At 51.4% G+C, this 21,119-nt stretch overlaps 1 protein-coding gene across 2 annotated transcripts in view; it reads right to left on the reverse strand.

Moving 5' to 3' along the window:
• Positions 1-1,018: 1,018 nt before the first annotated feature.
• Positions 1,019-21,119, reverse strand: part of BLACAT1 (BLACAT1 overlapping LEMD1 locus) — a 32,881-nt gene continuing 12,780 nt past the window's right edge. For both annotated transcript variants that reach the window (XM_054648938.2, XM_077190697.1), the window contains exons 2-3: positions 3,421-3,584; positions 1,019-2,486 (exon numbers count right to left, since the gene is read on the reverse strand). In XM_054648938.2, the coding sequence (XP_054504913.2) occupies positions 3,457-3,558 (102 nt within the window). In that variant the 5' untranslated portion in view covers positions 3,559-3,584 and the 3' untranslated portion in view covers positions 1,019-2,486; positions 3,421-3,456. The remainder of the gene's footprint in view (positions 2,487-3,420; positions 3,585-21,119) is intronic.

A 21,119-nucleotide genomic window follows, 5' to 3' on the forward strand; every position in this document is an offset into this window, starting at 1 on the left:
ATATGTAATATATTATATATTATATACAACAATTATATATAATCATGTATTCTACATTAATAGTTATATTATATATATATAATATAATATGCATAATAATTATAGATAAATAAATGAATAAATATGTATTAATATAATAAATATTTCTCTGCCTGTCCTGAGAAGTCCTGACCCCCAGGGAAACTCTGCTTTTAACCTTTGTCCATGCAGAAAGCTTCCAATACTTTGGAATGAACAGGAATCTCCAAGTGGGTTAAATGGATAGAAGTGGATCATTTCCTGATTCTCAACCACCACCCCAAAACCATCCCAAAACCACCCCAAAAACCACCCCAAAACCATCTCAAAACCACGCCAAAAACCATCCCAAAACCATGCCAAACAGCACCCCAAAAACCATCCCAAAAATGGGGATCCCCCTCTGATGTCTCTGGATTCCTCGGTGGTGCTCCTGGACCCATCCTAGATCCCTCCCTGCAGTTCCTGGATCCCTCCCTGATTCTCCTGGATCCCTCCCCAATATTCCTGGATCCTTTTCTGATGTTTTTGGGTCCCTCCTTGAAATTCCTGGATCCCTTGCTGATTCTCCTGGATCCCTCCCCAATGAGAACAGGAACATTCCCCAAATCCTCCTGGGAAGGAGGAGCAGCCCAGGACAGGATGGATCACGGCAGAAAATCCTCCAGGAAAACGATAAATCCCAGCCAGTGATGCTCGTTAAGGTGGAGCCCAATAATTAATTATTCAAATTAAGCTGTTGGGATTTTTTTCCCATCTGACTTCCAAAGGTTTGGCTGGGAGCTTTCCTGACATCTCAGGAATTGTTGTGGGGTTGGTTTGTGCTTTACCAACCCCTGTGCCCTTCCCCACATCCGTCCCACTCCCAAACATCTGGAATTTGCATTTCAGGCCTTTTTTGAAAGGCGAATTTTGGCGTTGGCTTTGAAGAACCAGCCAAGAAAAAGAGGGAGCAAAACCCCTCAGCTCCAAAAGACCATAAAATCCACACTCCAAAAACTACCATAAATATTTTATTTATTTTTAAAATCAGTTATTAATTGATTTATTTATTAATTAATGTGTTTCTTTATTCTTCTAGCATAGGAATTCCTATAGGAAGCGCTCTGCTCTGTGCGTGGAAGATGCCTGTGCTTATTTACAAATGCCCCATAAATAAAAAATAATAAAATAATAAAAAATTAAAATAAATACCCCCAAAAAAATAAATGTACAGTACAGATTCCTATGGCTCCTTGGCTGGGAGATTCCCCAGGGACATCCTGGGAGTTCTTTCCCAAAGAAATCCGGGCAGCAGGGATAAAAGAAAAGGACAATAAAAAGAGATTTAATGCTTTGATCCGTGTCAGGAGAGGCTGCAAGGAGGGTTCTGAGCCTTCCCCTCCTCGCCAGGGATCGATCCAGGCTGGAATCAGGAAAATCGATGGGGTGGAGCAAAACCCCGAGGCAAAGCCTAAGGTTTAAGCTGGGCTTTGTTGAGTCAGGACCTGCTGCTGAGCTGGCTTTGTTCTTGCTGGTTTTTTTGTGTGTTTTTGCATAGGAAAAACCTGGAGAAACAGGAGAAATCTGAGGCATGGGAGTCAGTCCAAGCTGGTTTCTCTATAATTAATATTTTTCTACATATCTCAGTGTCCCTGTGGATTTATCCTGGAGTAAAACAAGGCCGGAATTCCACCCTTATCTTTACACCCCTGCTCATTTTCAGGGCAGGGATTAATCCCAACTTGTTTAAATCCTTCAACACATCCCTCGTGTGGCCACCACAAATCCTTGTGCAAAAAAATAAAGTTACATTCAGGAAATGCCCTCAGAGTTCCACCGACTTCCTTGGATTTTGGGGTTTTTTTTTTTGGCCCAAATGTCCTCACCAAGGGCTGTGCTGGGGATGAAAGGTGGAACGGGCTCTGCTGATGTGCAAAAATAGGAACAGGACAAAATCAGCATTTCCCAAAGCAACTGGAGATGTCCTGGGCACACCTGGAGCTTTGTCCTTGGCATAACATTCGGAAAAACACCAATTTTTGGGGGCAGCCACCAATTATTTTGGCCTACAGGAAGACTGGGAATACCTGGAAGAAAATCCTCCCTGTGGAAGGGAGGAGGGACAGCTTTGACCAGGAGAGAAAAATATTAAAAAAGGGGATTTTGGTTTTGGGGTTTTTTTGGTTTTTTGTGGGTTTTTTGGTTTTTTTATCTCTTGGCTGCTACCAGGATGCAGGAATTGTCCAAATTCCCAGTGGGAACAAGAGGAGGGAAGCTGGATCCTTTCCTTGCTGTGTTGGGGTTAAAAAAGGATTATTGCTGCTGGGAAAAAATTCATTTTTCTGCCTTCCCTCGGAGTGGAGGCTCCTTCCATGAACACCAGGAATCCGTGGCACTGGGATTTGTAGGAATTTGTAGTCCCGGCAGGGTGGCGGTGGCACCTCGGTGACATCCCCGGCAAGGACAGGGCAGGATCCAGCTCTGCCCTGGGGAGAGGAAACAGTGAGAGAATCTGGGTGATAAATGGGGAAATATGAGGGATAAATGGGAGAATATGGGGGATAAATGGGAGAATATGGGGGATAAATGGAGAATCTATGGGGTAAATGGAAAATCTGGGGCATGGACGGAGAATCTGTGGGGTAAATGGGGAATGTGGAGGATAAATGGAAAATGCGTGGGATAAATGGGAAATCTGTGGGATGAATGGGAGATAAATGGAGAATCTGTGGGATAAATGAGAGAATATGGGGGATAAATGAGGAATCTGTGGATAAATGGCAAAACTGGGGGATAAATGGGAGAATCTGTGGGATAAATGGGGAATCTGTGGGGTGAATGGAGAATCTGGGGGATGAATGGGAAAATATGAGGGATTTAAAGGATGAGCTTTAAGGTCCCTTCCCACCAAAAGGGAGGATCTGTGGGATCCGTGGAGAATCTGTGGAATAAATGGGGAATCTGTGGGACGAAAGTGAGAATCTGTGGGATAAATGGGATAATCTGAGGAACAAATGGAGAATCCATGGGATAAATGGAGAGAATATGTGGGGTGAATGGGAGAATATGGGGGATAAATGGGAGAATCTGTGGGATGAAAGAATCTGTGGGATAAATAGGAGGATTTGTGGGATCATTGGCAAATCTGTGAGATAAATGGGGAATCTGTGGGATAAATGGGGAATGTGTGGGGTAAATGGAGAATCTCTGGGATAACTGCACAGACCACGCAGCCCTCTCTGTGCTCCCCCAGCCCCTGATCCCTCAGCTCCCTTCCACCACCACCCCGGACCCTTGATTTCAGCCCCTGAGCCCCCCAAACCCCCCAGACACCCCCAGGCAGGGCAGGCAGAGGTGACCCCGCCTGGGGGCTGCTCCTCGCAGGGGTCAGAAAGAGACACCCGAGGTTTCCCGGTGTACCCAGGGGAGCAGGAGGGTCCCGGGCGGGGCCGCCCCTCACACGGCCGTCTCCTGCCCCCCGCCGGCCTCCTCCTTCTTCCCCTTCATCTTGCAGAAGCCGTGGAGGCCGCAGAAGCAGGCGAAGGTGAACTGGGGCATCACCGGGAGCTGGAGACTCCAGAGACCTGGAGGGGAACAGGGAGAGGAGGCAGGGCAGCAGCTGGGGGTGCACGGCCCCAAAATCCCAAACCTGGGGCATCACCTTGGAATGGGACTCCTTCCCTCCTTCCCTCCTTCCTTCCCTCCTTCCCTCCTCTTTTCTTGTCTGCTTTTCCCCTTTTTTCCCCTTTTCCCCTTTTTTCCCTTCTCCTTCCCTTTTCCCCACCCTTTTTTCACCCCTTCCCTTCCCTTCCCTTCCCTTCCCTTCCCTTCCCTTCCCTTCCCTTCCCTTCCCTTCCCTTCCCTTCCCTTCCCTTCCCTTCCCCTTCCCCTTCCCCTTCCCTTCCCCTTCCCCTTCCCTTCTTTGTGTCCATTTTTTGCCATTTTTTTTGTTAAAAACTGCCCCAAAGCCCAGCCCACGCCACGGCCCAACAGCTGCAAAATGTAATTATGCAAATGCAAGGCTGGGGGGGTTTTAAATAAGTAACAAATCCTGGCAGAAACGCTGTCTGAAGGCAAAGCTTCCTTCTCTCCCTGCTTGAATCCTCAGCTTTTCACCAAATCACGGAATCCCAGACTGGGCTGGGTTGGGAGGGACCTTAAAGCGCATCCAGTGCCACCCCTGCTGTGGGCAGGGACACCTTTGTCACCACCCCGGGGTGCTCCAAGCCTGGTCCAACCCGGCCTTGGGCACTGCCAGGGCTGCAGCATCCCTGGACACCCTCCTGGGCCGTTTCCTGATGATTTTACCCCAAAAGAGGCAGCACTGGTTCTCAGGGGGGGCTGGACTCAGGATTGGCACAGAGCCTGGAGGGGTGACAGGATTTGGGGCGCTGTCGCCTCCCCAGGTTCTGGGGACCCCCTTTCCCCACCCCACAGTCCCGGCGGGGTTTGGATCAGCCGGAATTCCCAGCCGGGAGCAAACGGAGCAGGCGGAGGGAGCCCCGGCGGTGACAGCGGTGACAGCGGTGCCACATCCCCGCCCTCCCCTCGTGCCCCTTTCCGCGGGTGCAGCTGCAGCACAAAGGCCCAAAAATCGCCTTGAATTCCCCCCTGCGGCCGCGGCCATCTGGGAACCTGCGTGAGCATCCCAAATTCAAACCGGGCACCGCTGGAGCACCGGGAGGGCAGCGGCGCAGAGAGCCCCGCTCGGAAATGTCCCTTTGTGTGCTCGGGAGCGGCACAGAGAGAAAAGAGCTCGTTCTGATAAAGAGGAAATTTATATTTATTGTCTCAGATAAATTTTATATACATATTTATTTATTTATTTATATTCATTTATATATATATATATATATGTATATATATATATTTATTTTTATATATTCATTTATTTATATGTATATTTATATATATGTATGTATATAAATATGTATGTATATGTATATATATAAATAAATAAATACATCTATATAATGAAGAGGAAAATTCTTTTCTCAGATAAATTCATATATGTAAATATAAATATATATTTTTATATAAAAAATACAAGTATATATAAATATAAGTATGTGTAAACATAAGTATATATAATATATAAATATAAGTATGTATTAATATATATGTAAAAATATATACTTATATACTCTATATATTTTATTTATATGTAATACATATAACACATATAATATATAAATAAATATGTAAATAAAATGTGTGTATATATAATATATTTATTATTAAAATATATATTATATAATATATATTATATATAAAAATTATGTCTACGTTTATATATATATATATCTTTTATATATAATTTATATATATATATATCATTTATCTGAGCATTTTTCTGAGAAAAAGGGCCAGGAAGCCCCTGGTACTCTTGCAAGGAATCTGCAAGGAAGAATCTTCCTCTCCCCCGCCCTTATTTGTTGCCAGGGGGCAAAAAATTTTGGGCTGAGGGCCCCGGGGGGACAGAGGGGGAACAGGAGGGGGAACAGGAGGGGACAGGGACAGCGACAGGGGCAGTGCGGGGCCGCTCCAGCCCTGCCCACCCGGCTCTGGCCCATCCTCTCCTGGCTGCGGGGCTGTTCAATAATGAAATTAAACCACGCTGCCCATAATCCCCAGAGAAACCCCAGACCTCCCAGGCAGGTCCCCGGGGGCGCCCTGTGCCACCCCACGTCCCCGTGTCCCCCCCTCCGCCTCCTTTTACCGACACAAAACCCCCCCGAGAGCCTGGGGGGTCCGGCTGGGACCCCACCAGGGACCTTTTGAGATGTTCAGAGGGGTTTGGAGCTTTTCAGGCTGACCCTGTGCCTCCCATTCAGGCTGGGGACAATGATGAATGAGCCCCGGAGAATGGAGCGGCCCAGCTGAGGCTGTTCCCCTTGAAAAGGTGGAAAAAGGGATGGTGGAGGAGCAGCAATAATGAAAAATAAAAATGAAACGAGCCGGTTTGGGGAGTGCTGACAGGAGCCCCGGCTGATTTGCAGGCTCGCCAGCCCCGCGCTGCCCTTTCCATTCAAGGCAGAAGATCCTGGGGATAAAACTGGGAGAGAATGAGCGGAGCATTAAAAATGTAAAGCTGGAGAATTCTCTTTTCGCCAACTGCATCACCCCGGGCCGTGTTTGTCACTGTCACGGTGATGAATTGGGAGCTGTCTGCAATCAGCACGCTCACTTTCATAATGTCACTTTTCCCCGAGCCCGGAAAAATGTCTTTCTGAGGCAGCTGGAGCGAGTCTGCTCCTCAACACAGCGATTCCCGTTTTTTCTGGGTTTGCCGGGCCTCAGGAAGCTCCTGGCACCGGCAGGGAAGGGCAGCAGGGGTGGCTGGGCTCAGGTGACGCTGCCAGGTGACACCAGCGGCCGCCACCCCTGTGGGATGCTCAGGCACCCGCGCCTTTCATTCCAGCTGCTTCTTCTCCCTCAGCTTTCCAATTTCTGGGAAACACCCTCGTCAAAAAATTCACTTTTTAGGGAATCTGTTGGAAAAACCAGCAGGTTTTGCATTGGAACCCCTGGATTTCAGAGGTTTTTCTCCCTCAGCTTTCCTATTTCTGGGAGACACCCTCTTTAAAAAATTCACTTTTTAGGGAATCTGTTGGAAAAACCAGCAAGTTTTGCATTGGAACCCCTGGATCTCAGAGGTTTTTCTCCCTCAGCTTTCCTATTTCTGGGAGACACCCTCATCAAAAAATTCACTTTTTAGGGAATCTGTTGGAAAAAACAGCAAGTTTTGCATTGGAACCCCTGGATTTCAGAGGTTTTTCTCCCTCAGCTTTCCTATTTCTGGGAGACACCCTCTTCAAAAAATTCACTTTTTAGGGAATCCGTTGGAAAAACCAGCAGGTTTTGCATTGGAACCCCTGGATTTCAGACATTTTTCTCCCTCAGCTTTCCTATTTCTGGGAGACACTGTCTTTAAAAAATTCACTTTTTAGGGGATCCGTTGGAAAAACCAGCAGGTTTTGCATTGGAACCCCTGGATTTCAGAGCTGCCTTTTGCTGCTGGGCTCTTTCCTTAGGAAAGATTATTTGCAATGGAAATCTGGGCTGTGTTTTTTTTGGCAGGGAGCAGAATGAAATTAAATAATTTGTGATGAAACTGAGGGGAAAATAATTAAAAAAAAATAATAATTTCATTTGCCTTTCGCCATAACTGCTACATCCAGTTTTTCAATCGAAGCTGAGTTGATTGAATATACCCAATGTATTCAGTTGGGTATTGAATAAAGCCAAGGATTTGAGGAGGGACTGATGGTTTTGGGATCACCAGCCTGGATTTTAAGATCCCCCGTGGAAGGGTCACAGCTGGGCCTTCCCTGCTGAATCCTGGGCGTTTCTGGGTGATGGGGATGCTCCATCCACAGAGTTTTGCCTGGGATTTTTTTTGTTGTTGTTGTTGTTCCTTTGATTTTTAAGCATCCAAAGTTCAGCTCCTGCCTCCCTCCTCTGTTGTGACATCCTCTCCCTGTGTGGACACAACCCCTTTCCCACACTCCTCATCCTCTTCCTCCCAGCCCCAAAATCCACCCAATTTAACATTTTTCCAGCCAACTTTTCAAACCCATTATTTCCTAGCCCGGCTTTTTATTTTTTCCCCCTCCCCCCCAAAAAAAAATTTTAAAAATACAAAAAAAATACAAAAAAACTCAGACTTTTCGCTGCTTACAACCAATCCTGAGCCAAACCCCAACTTCAAAGCCGCTTCTCTAATGAGCAGCCGAGCATTAACAACCCAACAACAGAGGAGCCAGAGGAGGGGATAAAAACCGACCTGAAAAGCAGCGCCATCCCTTTAAGGGGAGATAATGAAGGGAGAAGATGTTGCCTGGCATGTTTGCAGAGAATCGCTAATTAAAACATCGCTTCTGTAAAGTCTGCTGATGCCATTGATTCTTCCCCCCAGCACGGTTAATTTGCTGCTGGCGAGGCAAAGTCGCCAGGGTCCTCATTATAAAAATTTCACCGGCTGCAGCTAATGGTTGTAATTAATAGGTGCAATAAATTTCAAATGGGCAGCCGGGGTGTTCATTAGCTCGGGGCTGACTCAGCACCGGTGGCCTCACCAGTTCCTAAATAATCCATTCCCAGGCAGCCGGGAGGAGGAGGAGGAGGAGGAGGAGGAGGAAGAGGAAGGTGGCACAACCGGTGCAGCCCAAATTCCCCACCCCAAAAAAAAAAAAAAAAAAAAAAACTTTTTATTTTTTTAAAATAAAATATCCGGCAGAGCTGGATAAATAATTCCCAGATTTGTCTTTTTCGCCTCTTTTTTAAAAATTATTATTATTTATTGTCCTGCTGGTGAATTATCAGCGCAAAACTTCCCCAAGCTTTTCCCAATTTGGGGTGGGAGCAGCGCTCCAGGAACTGAACCCTCTGAGGGAAAACATCCAACACCAACTCCTCACACCCAGGCATGGATCAAAGCCAGGCGTGGTTTGGGTCGAGGATATTTGGGATTTAACGTGGATTTTAATTTCCTGGCTCTTCTCCTGATCATCCTGAGCCAGGATTGAGCCCCAAACCACCCCAGGCTCCTCCTGAGCATCATTTCCCCCCCTGGAAAATCCCATGTGAGCACCAACCCTCCCAGAGGGGCTGTGTCCCACAGGGCTCAGCTTTGATCGAAAAACTCCGCTTTTCTGCTCATTATCATCAGGCTGTAATTAAAATATTCATAATTAGCACCCAGATTATCCCCTGGCACTGGGAGCAGCGGGGCTGGGTGACCCTGGTGCTGCCAAGCCCAATCCCAGAGGGAATTTGGGAGCTGCAAATCGCAAAATTTGGGATCAATTTGGGAGCTGGTGCTCCCGTGCCCGCAAATTCCTCAGCCAAAATTTGGGAGCTGGTTCCGCTGAGCCTGAACGTTCCAAAATTTGGGATGAATTTGGGAGCTGGTGCTCAGTGCCTGCACATTCCTGAGCCAAAATTTCGGTGGAATTTGGGAGCTGCCACCTCTGTGCCTGCACATTCCTGAGCCAAAATCTGGGAGCTGCTGTCCCTGAGCCTGCAAATTCCAAAATTTGGGATGAATTTGGGAGTTCCTGCCTCTGTGCCTCCACATTCTAAAATTCAGGATGAATTTGGGAGCTGATGCTCCATGCCTGCACATTCCAAAATTTGGGCTGAATTTGGGAGCCGGTGCCCTGAACCTGTAAATTCCAAAATTTGGGATGAATTTGGGAGCTGATGCTCCATGCCTGCACATTCCAAAATTTGGGATGAATTTGGGAGCTGCTGCCTCTGTGCCTGCACATTCCAAAATTTGGGATGAATTTGGGAGCTGCTGCCTCTGTGCCCACACATTCCTGCTTGGAGCTGCTTCACCTACAGCAGACCCCAAAATATAACGGGAAATTTGGGGTTACCCCATCCCTGGAAGTGTCCAAGGTGGGGTTGGACAGGGCTTGGAGGAACCTGGGATGAGCTTCAAGGTCCCTTCCCACCAAATCATTCCAGGGACCACCCAGAGAGGATTTTCCTCCCCACCACAACATTTTGGGGTGCAACAAAGCCAAATTACCAAACCCGGGGTGGTTTTGGTTGGTTGGCCCTGCTCTCCTCTCCTTGGCACCCTCATTCCAGGATCCCATTCCCGTTTGGAGCAACACTTAGGGCGGTAGAGGGGCCAAGCCAAGCGTGAGATTCGGGGTTATCCCATCCCTGGAAGTGTTCAAAGTGGGGTTGGACAGGGCTTGAAGGAACCTGGGATGAGCTTCAAGGTTCCTTCTCACCAAATCATTCCAGGGACAATCCAGAGAGGATTTTCCTTCCAGGGATCCCCAAGGTTACAGCAGGGACAATCCAGAGAGGATTTTCTTCCCTACCACAATGTTTTGGGGTGCAACAAAGCCAAATTACCAAACCCAGGGTGGTTTTGGTTGGTTGGCCCTGCTTTCCTCTCCTTGTCCCCCTCATTCCAGGATCCCATTCCCAATTTGGAGCAGCCCTGGAGGGGTAGGGACAGAGGGGCCAAGCCAAGAGTGAGATTTGGGGTTACCCAATCCCTGGAAGTGTCAAAGTGGGGTTGGACAGGGCTTGGAGGAACCTGGGGTGAGCTTTAAGGTTCCTTCCCACCAAATCATTCCAGGGACCTTCCAGAGAGGATTTTCTTCCCCACCATGAAACTTTGGGGTGCAACAAAGCCAAATTACCAAACCCGGGGTGGTTTTGGTTGGTTGGCCCTGCTCTCCTCTCCTTGTCCCCCTCATTCCAGGATCCCATTCCCAATTTGGAGCAGCCCTGGAGGGGTGGGGACAGAGGGGCCAAGCCAAGCGTGTCCCCCTGAATGGCTCGGGGCAGGCATTGTCACGGGTGAATTTTCTGAATGAGCAAATCCTCATTAAAAAATAATTAAAACAGCCCGGCGAGATTGGCTTAATTCCTTTCATTTTGACGGATGGTGTTTGGTTTTGATGATTTATGTGCCAGCTCTCCTGCTCTCATTGTTGGAACTCATGGGATTTCATGATTTTCTTCCTTCCACACCTCCTTGAGTCATGGGATTACAGCTGAACCTCAGCTTTTTTCCCCTTTATTTTATTTTTTTTTTCTCCCTCCAAGGACTATTATTTTTAAAGATGCATTCCAGGCTGGTGAAATAAACTTGAAAGCCTGACACCCAAATGAGTCAAAGCTCAGGAAGTGAGAAAAGAGAAACTAAAGGAGGGAGAAATTGCTCGTTTCCTGCTCAGCGAGGGGGGGGAAACCCCACAGGGCTGGCGGGGGCTGCAGGAATGGGATGGGGTCTGTGGGGTGGGGATTGTGTGAATGGGGCTTGGATAAATGGGGTCTGTGGGATGGGATCAGCGAGAATGGGGTCTGTGGGGTGAGGTCTGGGTAAATGGGGTCTGTGGGGCGGGGATTGTGTGAATGGGGTTTGGATAAATGGGGTCTCTGTGGGATGGGGTTTGTTAAATGGGGTCTGTGGGGTGAGGTCTGGGTAAATGGGGTCTGTGGGATGGGGTTTGTGGGGTGGGGTTTGTGCAAATGGGGTCCATGGCAGTGGGATCTGCAGGAATGGGGTCTGTGGGGTGGGGTCTGGGTAAATGGGGTCTGTGGGGTGGGATCTGCAGGAATGGGATGGGATTTGTGGGAATGGGGTGTGTAGGATGGGGTCTGTGGGGTGGGATCTGTGCAATGGGGTCTGTGTGATGGGATCTGCAGGAATGGGAACTGTGGGGTGGGATCTGCAGGAATGGGATCTGCAGGAATGGGATCTGTGGAATGGGATCTGTGGAATGGGATCTGTGGAATGGGATCTGTGGGATGGGATCTGCAGGAATGGAATGGGATTTGTGGGAATGGGGTGTATGGGATGGGGTCTGTGGGGTGGGGATTGTGTAAATGGGGTCTGTGGGGTCTGTGGGGTGGGATCTGCAGGAATGGGGTCTGTGTGATGGGATCTGCAGGAATGGGGTCTGTAGGTGGGGTCTGGGTAAATGGGGTCTGTGTGATGGGATCTGCAGGAATGGGATGAGATTTGTGGGAATGGGGTGGGATCTGTGGGGTGGGGTTTGTGTAAACGGGGTCTGTGGGGTGGGGGCTGCAGGAATGGGATGGGGTCTGTGGGGTGGGATCTGTGGATTGGGGTCTGTGTGATGGGATCTGCAGGAATGGGATGAGATTTGTGGGAATGGGGTGTATGGGGTGGGATCTGTGGGGTGGGGATTGTGTAAATGGGGTCTGTGGGGTGGGGGCTGCAGGAATGGGATGGGGTCTGTGGGAATGGGGTCTGTGGGGTCTGTGGGGTGGGATCTGCAGGAATGGGATCTGTGGGGTGGGATCTGTGGATTGGGGTCTGTGTGATGGGATCTGCAGGAATGGGGTGTATGGGGTGGGGTCTGTGGGGTGGGGTTTGTGTGAACGGGGTCTGTGGGGTGGCCTCTGTGGGACAGGACCTACAGGAATGGGGTCTGTGCGATGGGACCTGTGGAAATGGGGTCTGTGGGATGGAACCTATGGAGTGGGGTCCCTGGGGTGGGATCTGCAGGCCCCCTCCTCCCCACCCCCCGGACCAGCAGATTTTGCCTCTGCACTTTTACAAATCCCGATTTGCCGAGCCCTGCCCTGGAGCTGAACCCTTCCTCCTCCTCCTCTCCTGCTCCCGGCCACCCTCCCCAGCCTCGTGACACCAGCCAGGCCACGAACCCCTGGCAGCTGTGGGGCAGCCCCTGCCTGCCACAAACCCCAGCTCTGCTTGGGCTGAGTGCCCAAACTGCCCTGAACCCCCTTTTCTCCCACCCGGGCAGCACCCACAGCCCTGGGAATGCCCTTGGAAATGCCCTTGGAAATGCCCTTGGTCTCCTCCTGGCGCTTTTATTCCAGGGGATGCAGGTGGGGATGCTTTGAACCGTGTTGGAAAAGCTCCAAAATGCCAAAAAAAACCAAAAACCTCTCCCTCGGCCGGCGCTGAATGGGGACGGCCCCGCTGCCCCCGGGCACCTTTTGTGTCCCCACCCCTCTGGTAAAGGCCTGCGAGGCTCCAGTGCCCCCTTTCACTCCTCGTTTGACCCCAAATCAATCCCAGAGGCTCGGAAGGGGCTCGGGGAGGTGGTGAGGAGGTGCCTGGAAGGTGGAGTCCCTCCCCTGTGTAGCCCATGGCTTTTCGCCCTACATGAGTTCGGGAAAGCATCACATAGGAATAAAAAGCCATAGACCACAGCAGAGGGCTTGGCAGGAGAGGCAGCGGCCTGGGGGAGAGGGGAGGGCAAAGGGAAAGGAGAATGAGGGGGAAAAACGATTCTCTGGGCTAAGCTGCCCTCCCTCCCTGTGACCAGCTGGGAGCACAAACCCAAAACCACGGCGGGCACGGGCCACAAAACCAGGCTGGGCTCCCCCCACAAAATTAGGGTGAATTCTCATCCCAAAGCCAGGCTGGGCTCCTATCCTAAAACCAGGCTGGGCTCCTATCTCAAAACCAGGGTGAGTTCCCATCCCAACACCAGGCTGGGTTTTCACCCCAAAACCATGGTGGGTTCCCATCCCAAAGCCAGGCTGGGCTCCCATCCCAAATCCAGGCTGGTTTCCCATCCCAAAACCATGGAGGAGGAGCCGCTGGAGCCCGCAGGATCAATCCCATTTGTAGGGGACAAAGATAAATCCCATTTTTAGGGAGAAAGATAAACCCCATTTTTAGGGCCAAAGATAGATCCTGTTTTTAGGGACAAAGATAAACCCCATTTTTAGGGGACAAAGATAAACCCCATTTTTAGGGGACAAAGATAAACCCCATTTTTAGGGCCAAAGATAAACCCCATTTTTAGGGCCAAAGATAGATCCCGTTTTTAGGGCCAAAGATAGATCCCATTTTTAGGGCCAAACACTCACCTCCGAGTGCAGCCTCCCCCTGCCCAGCAGAAGAAAATCCTGCAGATTTTCTTGTGAAAATCTGACTTTTCGGGCCACCAGGGGACTGGGCCAGGAGCAGGAGCTGCAGGAGCTGCCCCCAGAGCTCACCTGGCTGCAGGGGCGGATGCTCGGCCAGGTTCACCCAACAGAGCCGCCTTTGTGGGCTCAGACAAAGGCCCAAAGAAAGGTCTGGCTGCCAACCCTCCTTTCCCCCCCCTCGGGCCTTTTTCGGGGGAGTTTCCATCTCTGGAGCCACCAAAAGAGGCGCTCAGGACAAGGTGACGCCGTTCAGCTCGGCCGGGAGCCGGGCACGGCGGGGAAAACCTCGGGAAAACCTCGGGGAAGCTCCTGGGGTGGCACCAGCAGTGCCCAGGTGTCCCTGGGAGAGCTCTGTGCACACCTGGAGTGGCACCAGCAGTGCCCAGGTGTCTCTGGATGAGCTCTGTGCACACCTGGGGTGGCACCAGCAGTGCCCAGGTGTCCCTGGATGAGCTCTGTGTACCTGGGGGTGGCACCAGCAGTGCCCAGGTGTCCCTGGATGAGCTCTGTGCATCTGAGGATGGCACCAGCCATGCCCAGGTGTCCCTGGATGAGCTCTGTGCACACCTGGGGGTGGCACCAGCCATGCCCAAGTGTCTCTGGATGAGCTCTGTGTACCTGGGGGTGGCACCAGCAGTGCCCAGGTGTCCCTGGATGAGCTCTGTGCACACCTGGGGAAGCTCCTTGGTGGCACCAGCAGTGCCCAGGTGTCCCTGGATGAGCTCTGTGCATCTGAGGGTGTCACCAGCAGTGCCCAGGTGTCCCTGGCAAAGCTCCCTCCCCCCTGCCAGGACCCCGCGCTCATTAGCCGCTGTTAATTCGTTAATTGCCGGGGGGGCTGATGAGCTCAGGGTGGGAGATTCCCGGAATTCTTGGGAAATCCAGGCTCAGAAATGCAGGTTCTGGGAAATGCAGGTTTGCAGCGGATAAGAGAACACGGCTGTGACCTACAAAGAGCTCCTGGGGCCAGGGCAGCTCTGAGAGTTTTCCCAGGGTTTTCCCTGTTTTATCCCCCCCGAATGGCGAGGGGGAAGGGGCACGGGGTGTCCCACCTGTGACACGGCCACGGGGCCCTCCAGCCCCTCTCCAGGACCCCCCCAGTATCCCAAAACACGGGGCTGCTCCAAAGCATCCCAAAATTCCATCGCTGGGAGCAGGTGCTGGGCTGGGGGGACCTTTGGGGGAACCTCCCAGGTGTGGGGGGCACGGCAGGACCCCCAGATGGGTCCCTGCCCCTGAGTGTCTGGGGCAGTCCCTGTGGAACAGCCCCAAACCGTACGGGACAGCCCCAAACCATACAGAGCAGCCCAAAACCATACAGAGCAGCCCAAATCCCTGTGGAACAGCCCCAAACCATACAGAGCAGCCCCAATCCCTTTGGAACAGCCCCAAACCCTATGGAACAGCCCCAATCCCTGTGGATCAGCCCCAAACCCTATGGAACAGCCCCAATCCCTACGGATCAGCCCCAAACCCTGTGGAACAGCCCCAAACCCTGTGGAACAGCCCCAAACCATACAGAACAGCCCCAATCCCTATGGAACAGCCCCAAACCGTACGGGACAGCCCCAAACCCTACAGGACAGCCCCAAACCCTATGGAACAGCCCCAAACCCTGTGAATCAGCCCCAGTCCCTACAGAACAGCCCCAAACCCTACAGAACAGCCCCAGTCCCTACAGAACTGCCCCAATCCATATAGAACAGCCCCAAACGCTACAGAATAGCCCCAAACCCTATGGAACAGCCCCAATCCCTATGGAGCAGCCCCAAACCCTACAGAACAGCCCCAAACCCTACAGATCACCCCGAAACCCTATAGAACAACCTCAGTCCCTATGGATCAGCCCCTAACCCTACAGATCCCCTCCAATCCCTACAGATCACCCCCAGTCCCTACAGATCGCCCCCAGTCCCATCACGGACATCACAATCCCTTCACGGCTCTTTAAGACACACGGCCCTGGCGGCACCCACGGCCTCCCCACGGAGGTGGCACCTGGCAGGGCACACCCTGCTGTCCCCAGCACGTGTCCATCCCGGTGCCACCGTGCCCTGGCCGTGCCGCAGGGACCCCGGGGGTGCCCGGAGCCGCCGGCTGAGCGCGCTGAGCTCACCTTTGGCAGCGTGGCACGGCAAGGGCGCGGTGCCAGCGGGCACGGGGCTGGCATCGCCCTCTCCGTCCTCTCCTCCCCGAGCCCCCCGGGGCACGGCGCCGCTCGGGGGGGGTCACCTCGCTGCTCCGAGCCTGTTTTGGGACCTTTCCGTGGCTGCGCGGGCACAGGGATGGGGTGGGTGCGCTGCGAGGGGCTGGGAGAGGAGGGAGGGAAGGAGGGAGGGAGTGGGGTCAGGTATTTCTCCATCCCTGGCTCGGCAGGGCCGCTAACAAAGGCGCTATTGAAGTGCAGCCGCTCCGGTCTGTGAAGCAGAAACCTCTTGTATCTCCTCCGGTGCCTTTGATCTGCCTCCCCCCGGTGGGATGGAGATTACTCATGTCCTGCTGCTGCTGGGGCACGGCTGCCAGCGAGCCACGAACCCCCGGAATGTCCCGCAGACATCGGCACCCAGCACTCACCCCGCTGCTGCCCTCGCTGTGTCCCCAAACCCTCTGCCAAATCCTACAGAATGGCCCCAAGCCATACGGAACAGCCCCAATCCCTACAGACCACCCCCAGACCCTATGGAACAGCCCCAAGCCCTATGCATCACCCCGAAACCCTATGGAACAGCCCCAAGCCCTGTGGATCAGACCCAGTCCCTACAGTTCAGCCCCAAATCCTATGGAACAGCCCCAAACCCTACAGATCAGCCCCAATCCCTAAAGATCATCCCCAAACCCTACAGATCAGCCCCAGACCCTACAGAACAGCCCCAAGCCCTACAGATCAGCCCCCAAACCCTACAGATCAGCCCCAAGCCCTATGGATCAGACCCAAGCCCTATGGATCAGCCCCCAGTCCCTACAGATCTCCCCCAGACCCTATGGAACAACCCCAATTCCTACAGATCCCCCCCAGACCCTATGGATCAGCCCCCAATCCCTACAGATCAGCCCAAATCCCTACAGATCACCCCCAGACCCTATGGAACAGCCCCAGTCCCTCCAGATCCCCTCCAAACCCTAAAGATCGCCCCCAATCCCTACAGATCAGCCCCAATCCCTACAGATTCCCCCCAATCCCTATGGATCACCCCCAGTCCCATCAAGGACATGTCCACGGATCCCCGCAGATCCCAAACTTTGTGGGATCCGCGCCGGCGGCGCTCGGCCAAGCGCAGGGACCGGGAGGAGCCGCGCTCCGGGCCTCGCATTCCTCGGCTGTAATTAAAGTCGCTGCGCCGGGCGGAGGGGGAATTTCCCAAAGGGTTTTACTGGCGTCTGGACAAGGGTCAGACAATGAGAACATTTGACAGGGTGCCCAAATCCGCTGTAGCTTGGATACGCTCAAAGCCTCCCCCGTGCTCCTCCTCGGTCCCAGGCGCGGCTTTGGGGGAGGTTTGGGCAGGTTCGGGAGGTGGGGACGGCGCTGGGGGCTCTCACAAAACCCTCAGGGCCCTCAGATCGGCCAGGCTGCCCCAAAAATGCCAAGGCTTGAGCAGCACAAAGCCTGGCAGCGCATTCCCGGCGGGATGCGCCTGGAAACCCCCGGGGGAGGCACCAAACGCACCTCGGAGACTCCCAGCGCTCGGGTCGGGCTTTGAAAAGGGCTTTGCTGCCTTCAGCAGGTCCCTGCCTCGCTCCTCGCCGATCCAGGGGGGTTATCCTGGTTTTTCCAGCCCCGGGGGATATTTGGGGTGCTCTGAAAGCTTGCACAGAATCCGTCCCAGCTTCCCCAAAGCGCCTCCGGAGCTCTCAGCCCCTCCTGCCTCTCTGGTGGGTTTGCAGCTCCTATGGCAGCCAGAGGGAATTCCCACAGCAGCAGGGAGGCCCCTGGGTGCCCAAATCAACCCACCCAAAACCAGAGCTCAGGAGGATCCTCCACAGAGCCCAGCACTATTCCCAAGGCTCATTCGCAGCTGTCACCTGCACAGAAAACCATCCCAGCTTCCCAAAAGCGCCTTTGGAACTCTCAGTTCCTCCTCAAATCCTCTCTGCTGGGTTGGCAGCAATCCCTGGGTGCTCCTGTGGCACCCAGAGAGGCTCCAGTGCAAGCAGGGAGGCCCCTGGGTGCCCCCAATGGCAGTGCCCAAACCAAACCACCCAAAATCAGAGCTCAGGAGGATCCTGCAGAGATCCCAGCACCATTCCCAAGGCTCATTCACAGTTGTCACCTGCTCAGAATCCATCCCAGCTCCCCAAAAATGCCCAGAAATTTTAAAGTTTGACTCTCAGATTTTGGGGAGCAGCTCAAGCCTTGGTGGATTTTTTTAAAGTTTAACCCTCAGATTTTGGGGAGCAGCTCCAATTCTTGGTGGATTTTTCAAAGTTTAACCCTCAGATTTTGGGGAGCAGCTCAAACCTTGGTGGATTTTTTTAAAGTTTAACCCTCAGATTTTGGGGAGCAGCTCCAATTCCTGGTGGATTTTTCAAAGTTTAACCCTCAGATTTTGGGGAGCAGCTCCAATTCCTGGTGGATTTTTTTCAAAGTTTAACCCTCAGATTTTGGGGAGCAGATCAAACCCTGGTGGATTTTTTTAAGTTTAACCCTCAGATTTTGAGGAGCAGCTCAAGCCTTGGTGGATTTTTCAAAGTTTAACCCTCAGATTTTGGGGAGCAGCTCAATCCCTGGTGGATTTTTTTAAGTTTAACCCTCAGATTTTGAGGAGCAGCTCAATCCCAGGCGGATTTTTATAAAGTTTAACCCTCAGATTTCGGGGAGCAGCTCAAATTCCTGGTGGATTTTTTTTAAAGTTTAACCCTCAGATTTTGGGGAGCAGCTCCAATTCCTGGTGGATTTTTTTTAAAGTTTAACCCTCAGATTTTGGGGAGCAGCTCAATCCCAGGTGGATTTTTCAAAGTTTAACTCTCAGATTTTGAGGAGCAGCTCCAGTTCCTGGTGGATTTTTATAAAGTTTAACCCTCAGATTTTGAGGAGCAGCTCAATCCCAGGCAGATTTTTATAAAGTTTAACCCTCAGATTTTGGGGAGCAGCTCAAGCCAGAGTTTGGGCAAGGATCCATTTTCAAGTGGCTCCAGCCCAGGCAGATTAGATCCCCTAATCACATTTCCAAATGGGGGATTTAGAGAATATTTGTCATTGTAACAATGTCCTTTCCCAGCCTTTCCCTCATTACACCCAGACTTTTTGGTTCCGTGGGAAAAGAGAGCTCTGGAATTATCTGTGGGGCAGCTGAAGCTGCACTGGGTGTCTCTCACTTGCACATCCCATGGATGGGGTGATTCTGGGGTTATTTATGGATTTGAATCAGCTTTCTCATCACCACCCAATTTTCTACTGAGAGCTGCTTGAACAGAACCCAAATCTGTGCGGAATTCCTGACAAATCTTCCAGGAATTAAAAGGAAGAAGGTGAGGAACCCCCCCAGATCCTACCAAGCTCAGCAGAGCAGAGGCCAGGGTGAGACCACAGCATCTCCAGCGCCTTTGTGGGGCCATTCCAGGGAAATGTGCCCCAGAAATCCCAATTTCCAGCCACAGCAGCACCACAGCTCCCTTCCCCATGGAAAATCCGCTTTGGGAAGGGCCAAACCTCTCCTGAATTTCCAGGTGCACACACACACACAGAGCCACAGGCTCCTTGCAGAGCACAGGATTTTCCACCCCTGGCTGCTTCTGCACTTTATTCCCATTGGGATGCTCCTGCCCAGCCCTCTCAGGAGCACAGGCATTGCTCCCAGGCAGCTCAGGAAATGTTTTCCTTTCCCACTGGCAATTCCAGGCATTCCCCACATCGGGAATTTTGTGTGAGGAGTGGGGCTGGGGAGGTGCTGAGGGGACAGGGCTGTCCCCACACCAGTGGCTTTTCCTCAGTGCCTGAGCTTGCAGAAATGTTCCCCCAGGACAAGGAGGGATATTTTACATTTTATATTTTACATTTTATATTTTACATTTTATATTTTACATTTTATATTTTACATTTTACATTCTACATTTTATATTTTACATTTTATATTTTACATTTTACATTTTACAATTTTATAATTTTATAATTTTTTAATTTTTTAATTTTTTAATTTTATAATTTTATAATTTTTTAATTTTATAATTTTATAATTTTATAATTTTATAATTTTATAATTTTATTTTACATCTCCAGTTTGTTTGTCCCACTCAGCTTCAGGCACAAAACCAGCCTGAGGGAGCTGCACCCTCTCCTTCCCACTTTTCCATCTGCAGCAGCTCACCACTTCTAGCCCTCCTTCCCTCTTCTCCACTTATTTTAGGTGAAAAGGTTTTTGACTTATGACTTATTTTAGGTGAAAAGTTTTTTCTTTTTACCAAGAAAAAAAAAATTCCTCCAGCCCTAAATAATTTCATTCTCAGCTTGCTGGAAAAATTCCAGATAAATTCATTTCTGTTTGACCCAACAAACCCATCCTGAGCAGGGAAGTGACCCTTGGAGATGCCCCAGGATCCCAAAATCATCACTTGAGAGTTCCAGGTCCCAGCCTAAACCCCAAATCCCTCTACTCCCCTTTGCAGAGAGAGCGCTGATCCCTCTGGATTTATTTCCAGGTGGAAGGATGGGAAAGGGATGAGGTGATAGCCCAGGTCTGTTCTGCCCACTCCATTCCTGCCAGCAATTTCTCCATGCAGCCCATGAGGAGAGGGCAGCAGCAGCTCAGCAATTGGGTAAGGCCCCGGCTGACCAGACCCTCCTGGGCCTTTTAGCACAACTGTGGTCACAGATATTTCAGCTCCTGCTGCCCCAGCTGGAATCAAGTCTGGGCTGGGAGCAGGAGATGCTGGAGGAGCCAAGGGGATTTGTCTGGGTTTGCCAGAGCAGCCAAGGGATGGTGAGGGATGGGCTGGGATGAGGGGTCAGTGGTGGGGATCACTCAGGGATGGGGATTCGTGGTCTGGATCACTCAGGGATGGGGGATTGATGGTCTGGATATGGATCTGGGTCAGTTCAATGGTCTGGATCACTCAGGGATGGGGATTGATGGTCTGGATCACTCAGGGATGGGTGATTGATGGTCTGGATATGGATCTGGGTCAGTTCAATGGTCTGGATCACTCAGGGAGGAGGGATTGATGGTCTGGATGGGGCAGGGATGGGGATTGAGGGGCTGGATCTGGGTCAGTTCAATGGTCTGGATCACTCAGGGATGGGGATTGATGGTGTGGATGGGGCTGGGATGGGGATTGATGGTCTGGATCACTCAGGGATGGGGATTGATGGTCTGGATCACTCAGGGATGGGGACTGATGGTCTGGATATGGATCTGGATCAGTTCAATGGTCTGGATCACTCAGGGATGGGGATTGATGGTCTGGATATGGATCTGGGTCAGTTCAATGGTCTGGATCACTCAGGGATGGGGACTGATGGTCTGGATATGGATCTGGGTCAGTTCAATGGTCTGGATCAGCAAGGAATGGAGGATTGATGGTCTGGATCACTCAGGGATGGGGGATTGATGGTCTGGGTCTGGACTGGATCAAACTCAGTGGTCTGGATGGGGCAGGGATGGGGGATTGATGGTCTGGGTATGGATCTGGATCAGGCTCAGTGGTGTGGATCAGCAAGAGATGGAGGATTGATGGTCTGGATATGGATCTGGGTCAGTTCAATGGTCTGGATCACTCAG

Source organism: Agelaius phoeniceus, chromosome 25 (assembly GCF_051311805.1).
Source record: "Agelaius phoeniceus isolate bAgePho1 chromosome 25, bAgePho1.hap1, whole genome shotgun sequence".
Lineage (NCBI taxonomy): Eukaryota > Metazoa > Chordata > Aves > Passeriformes > Icteridae > Agelaius > Agelaius phoeniceus.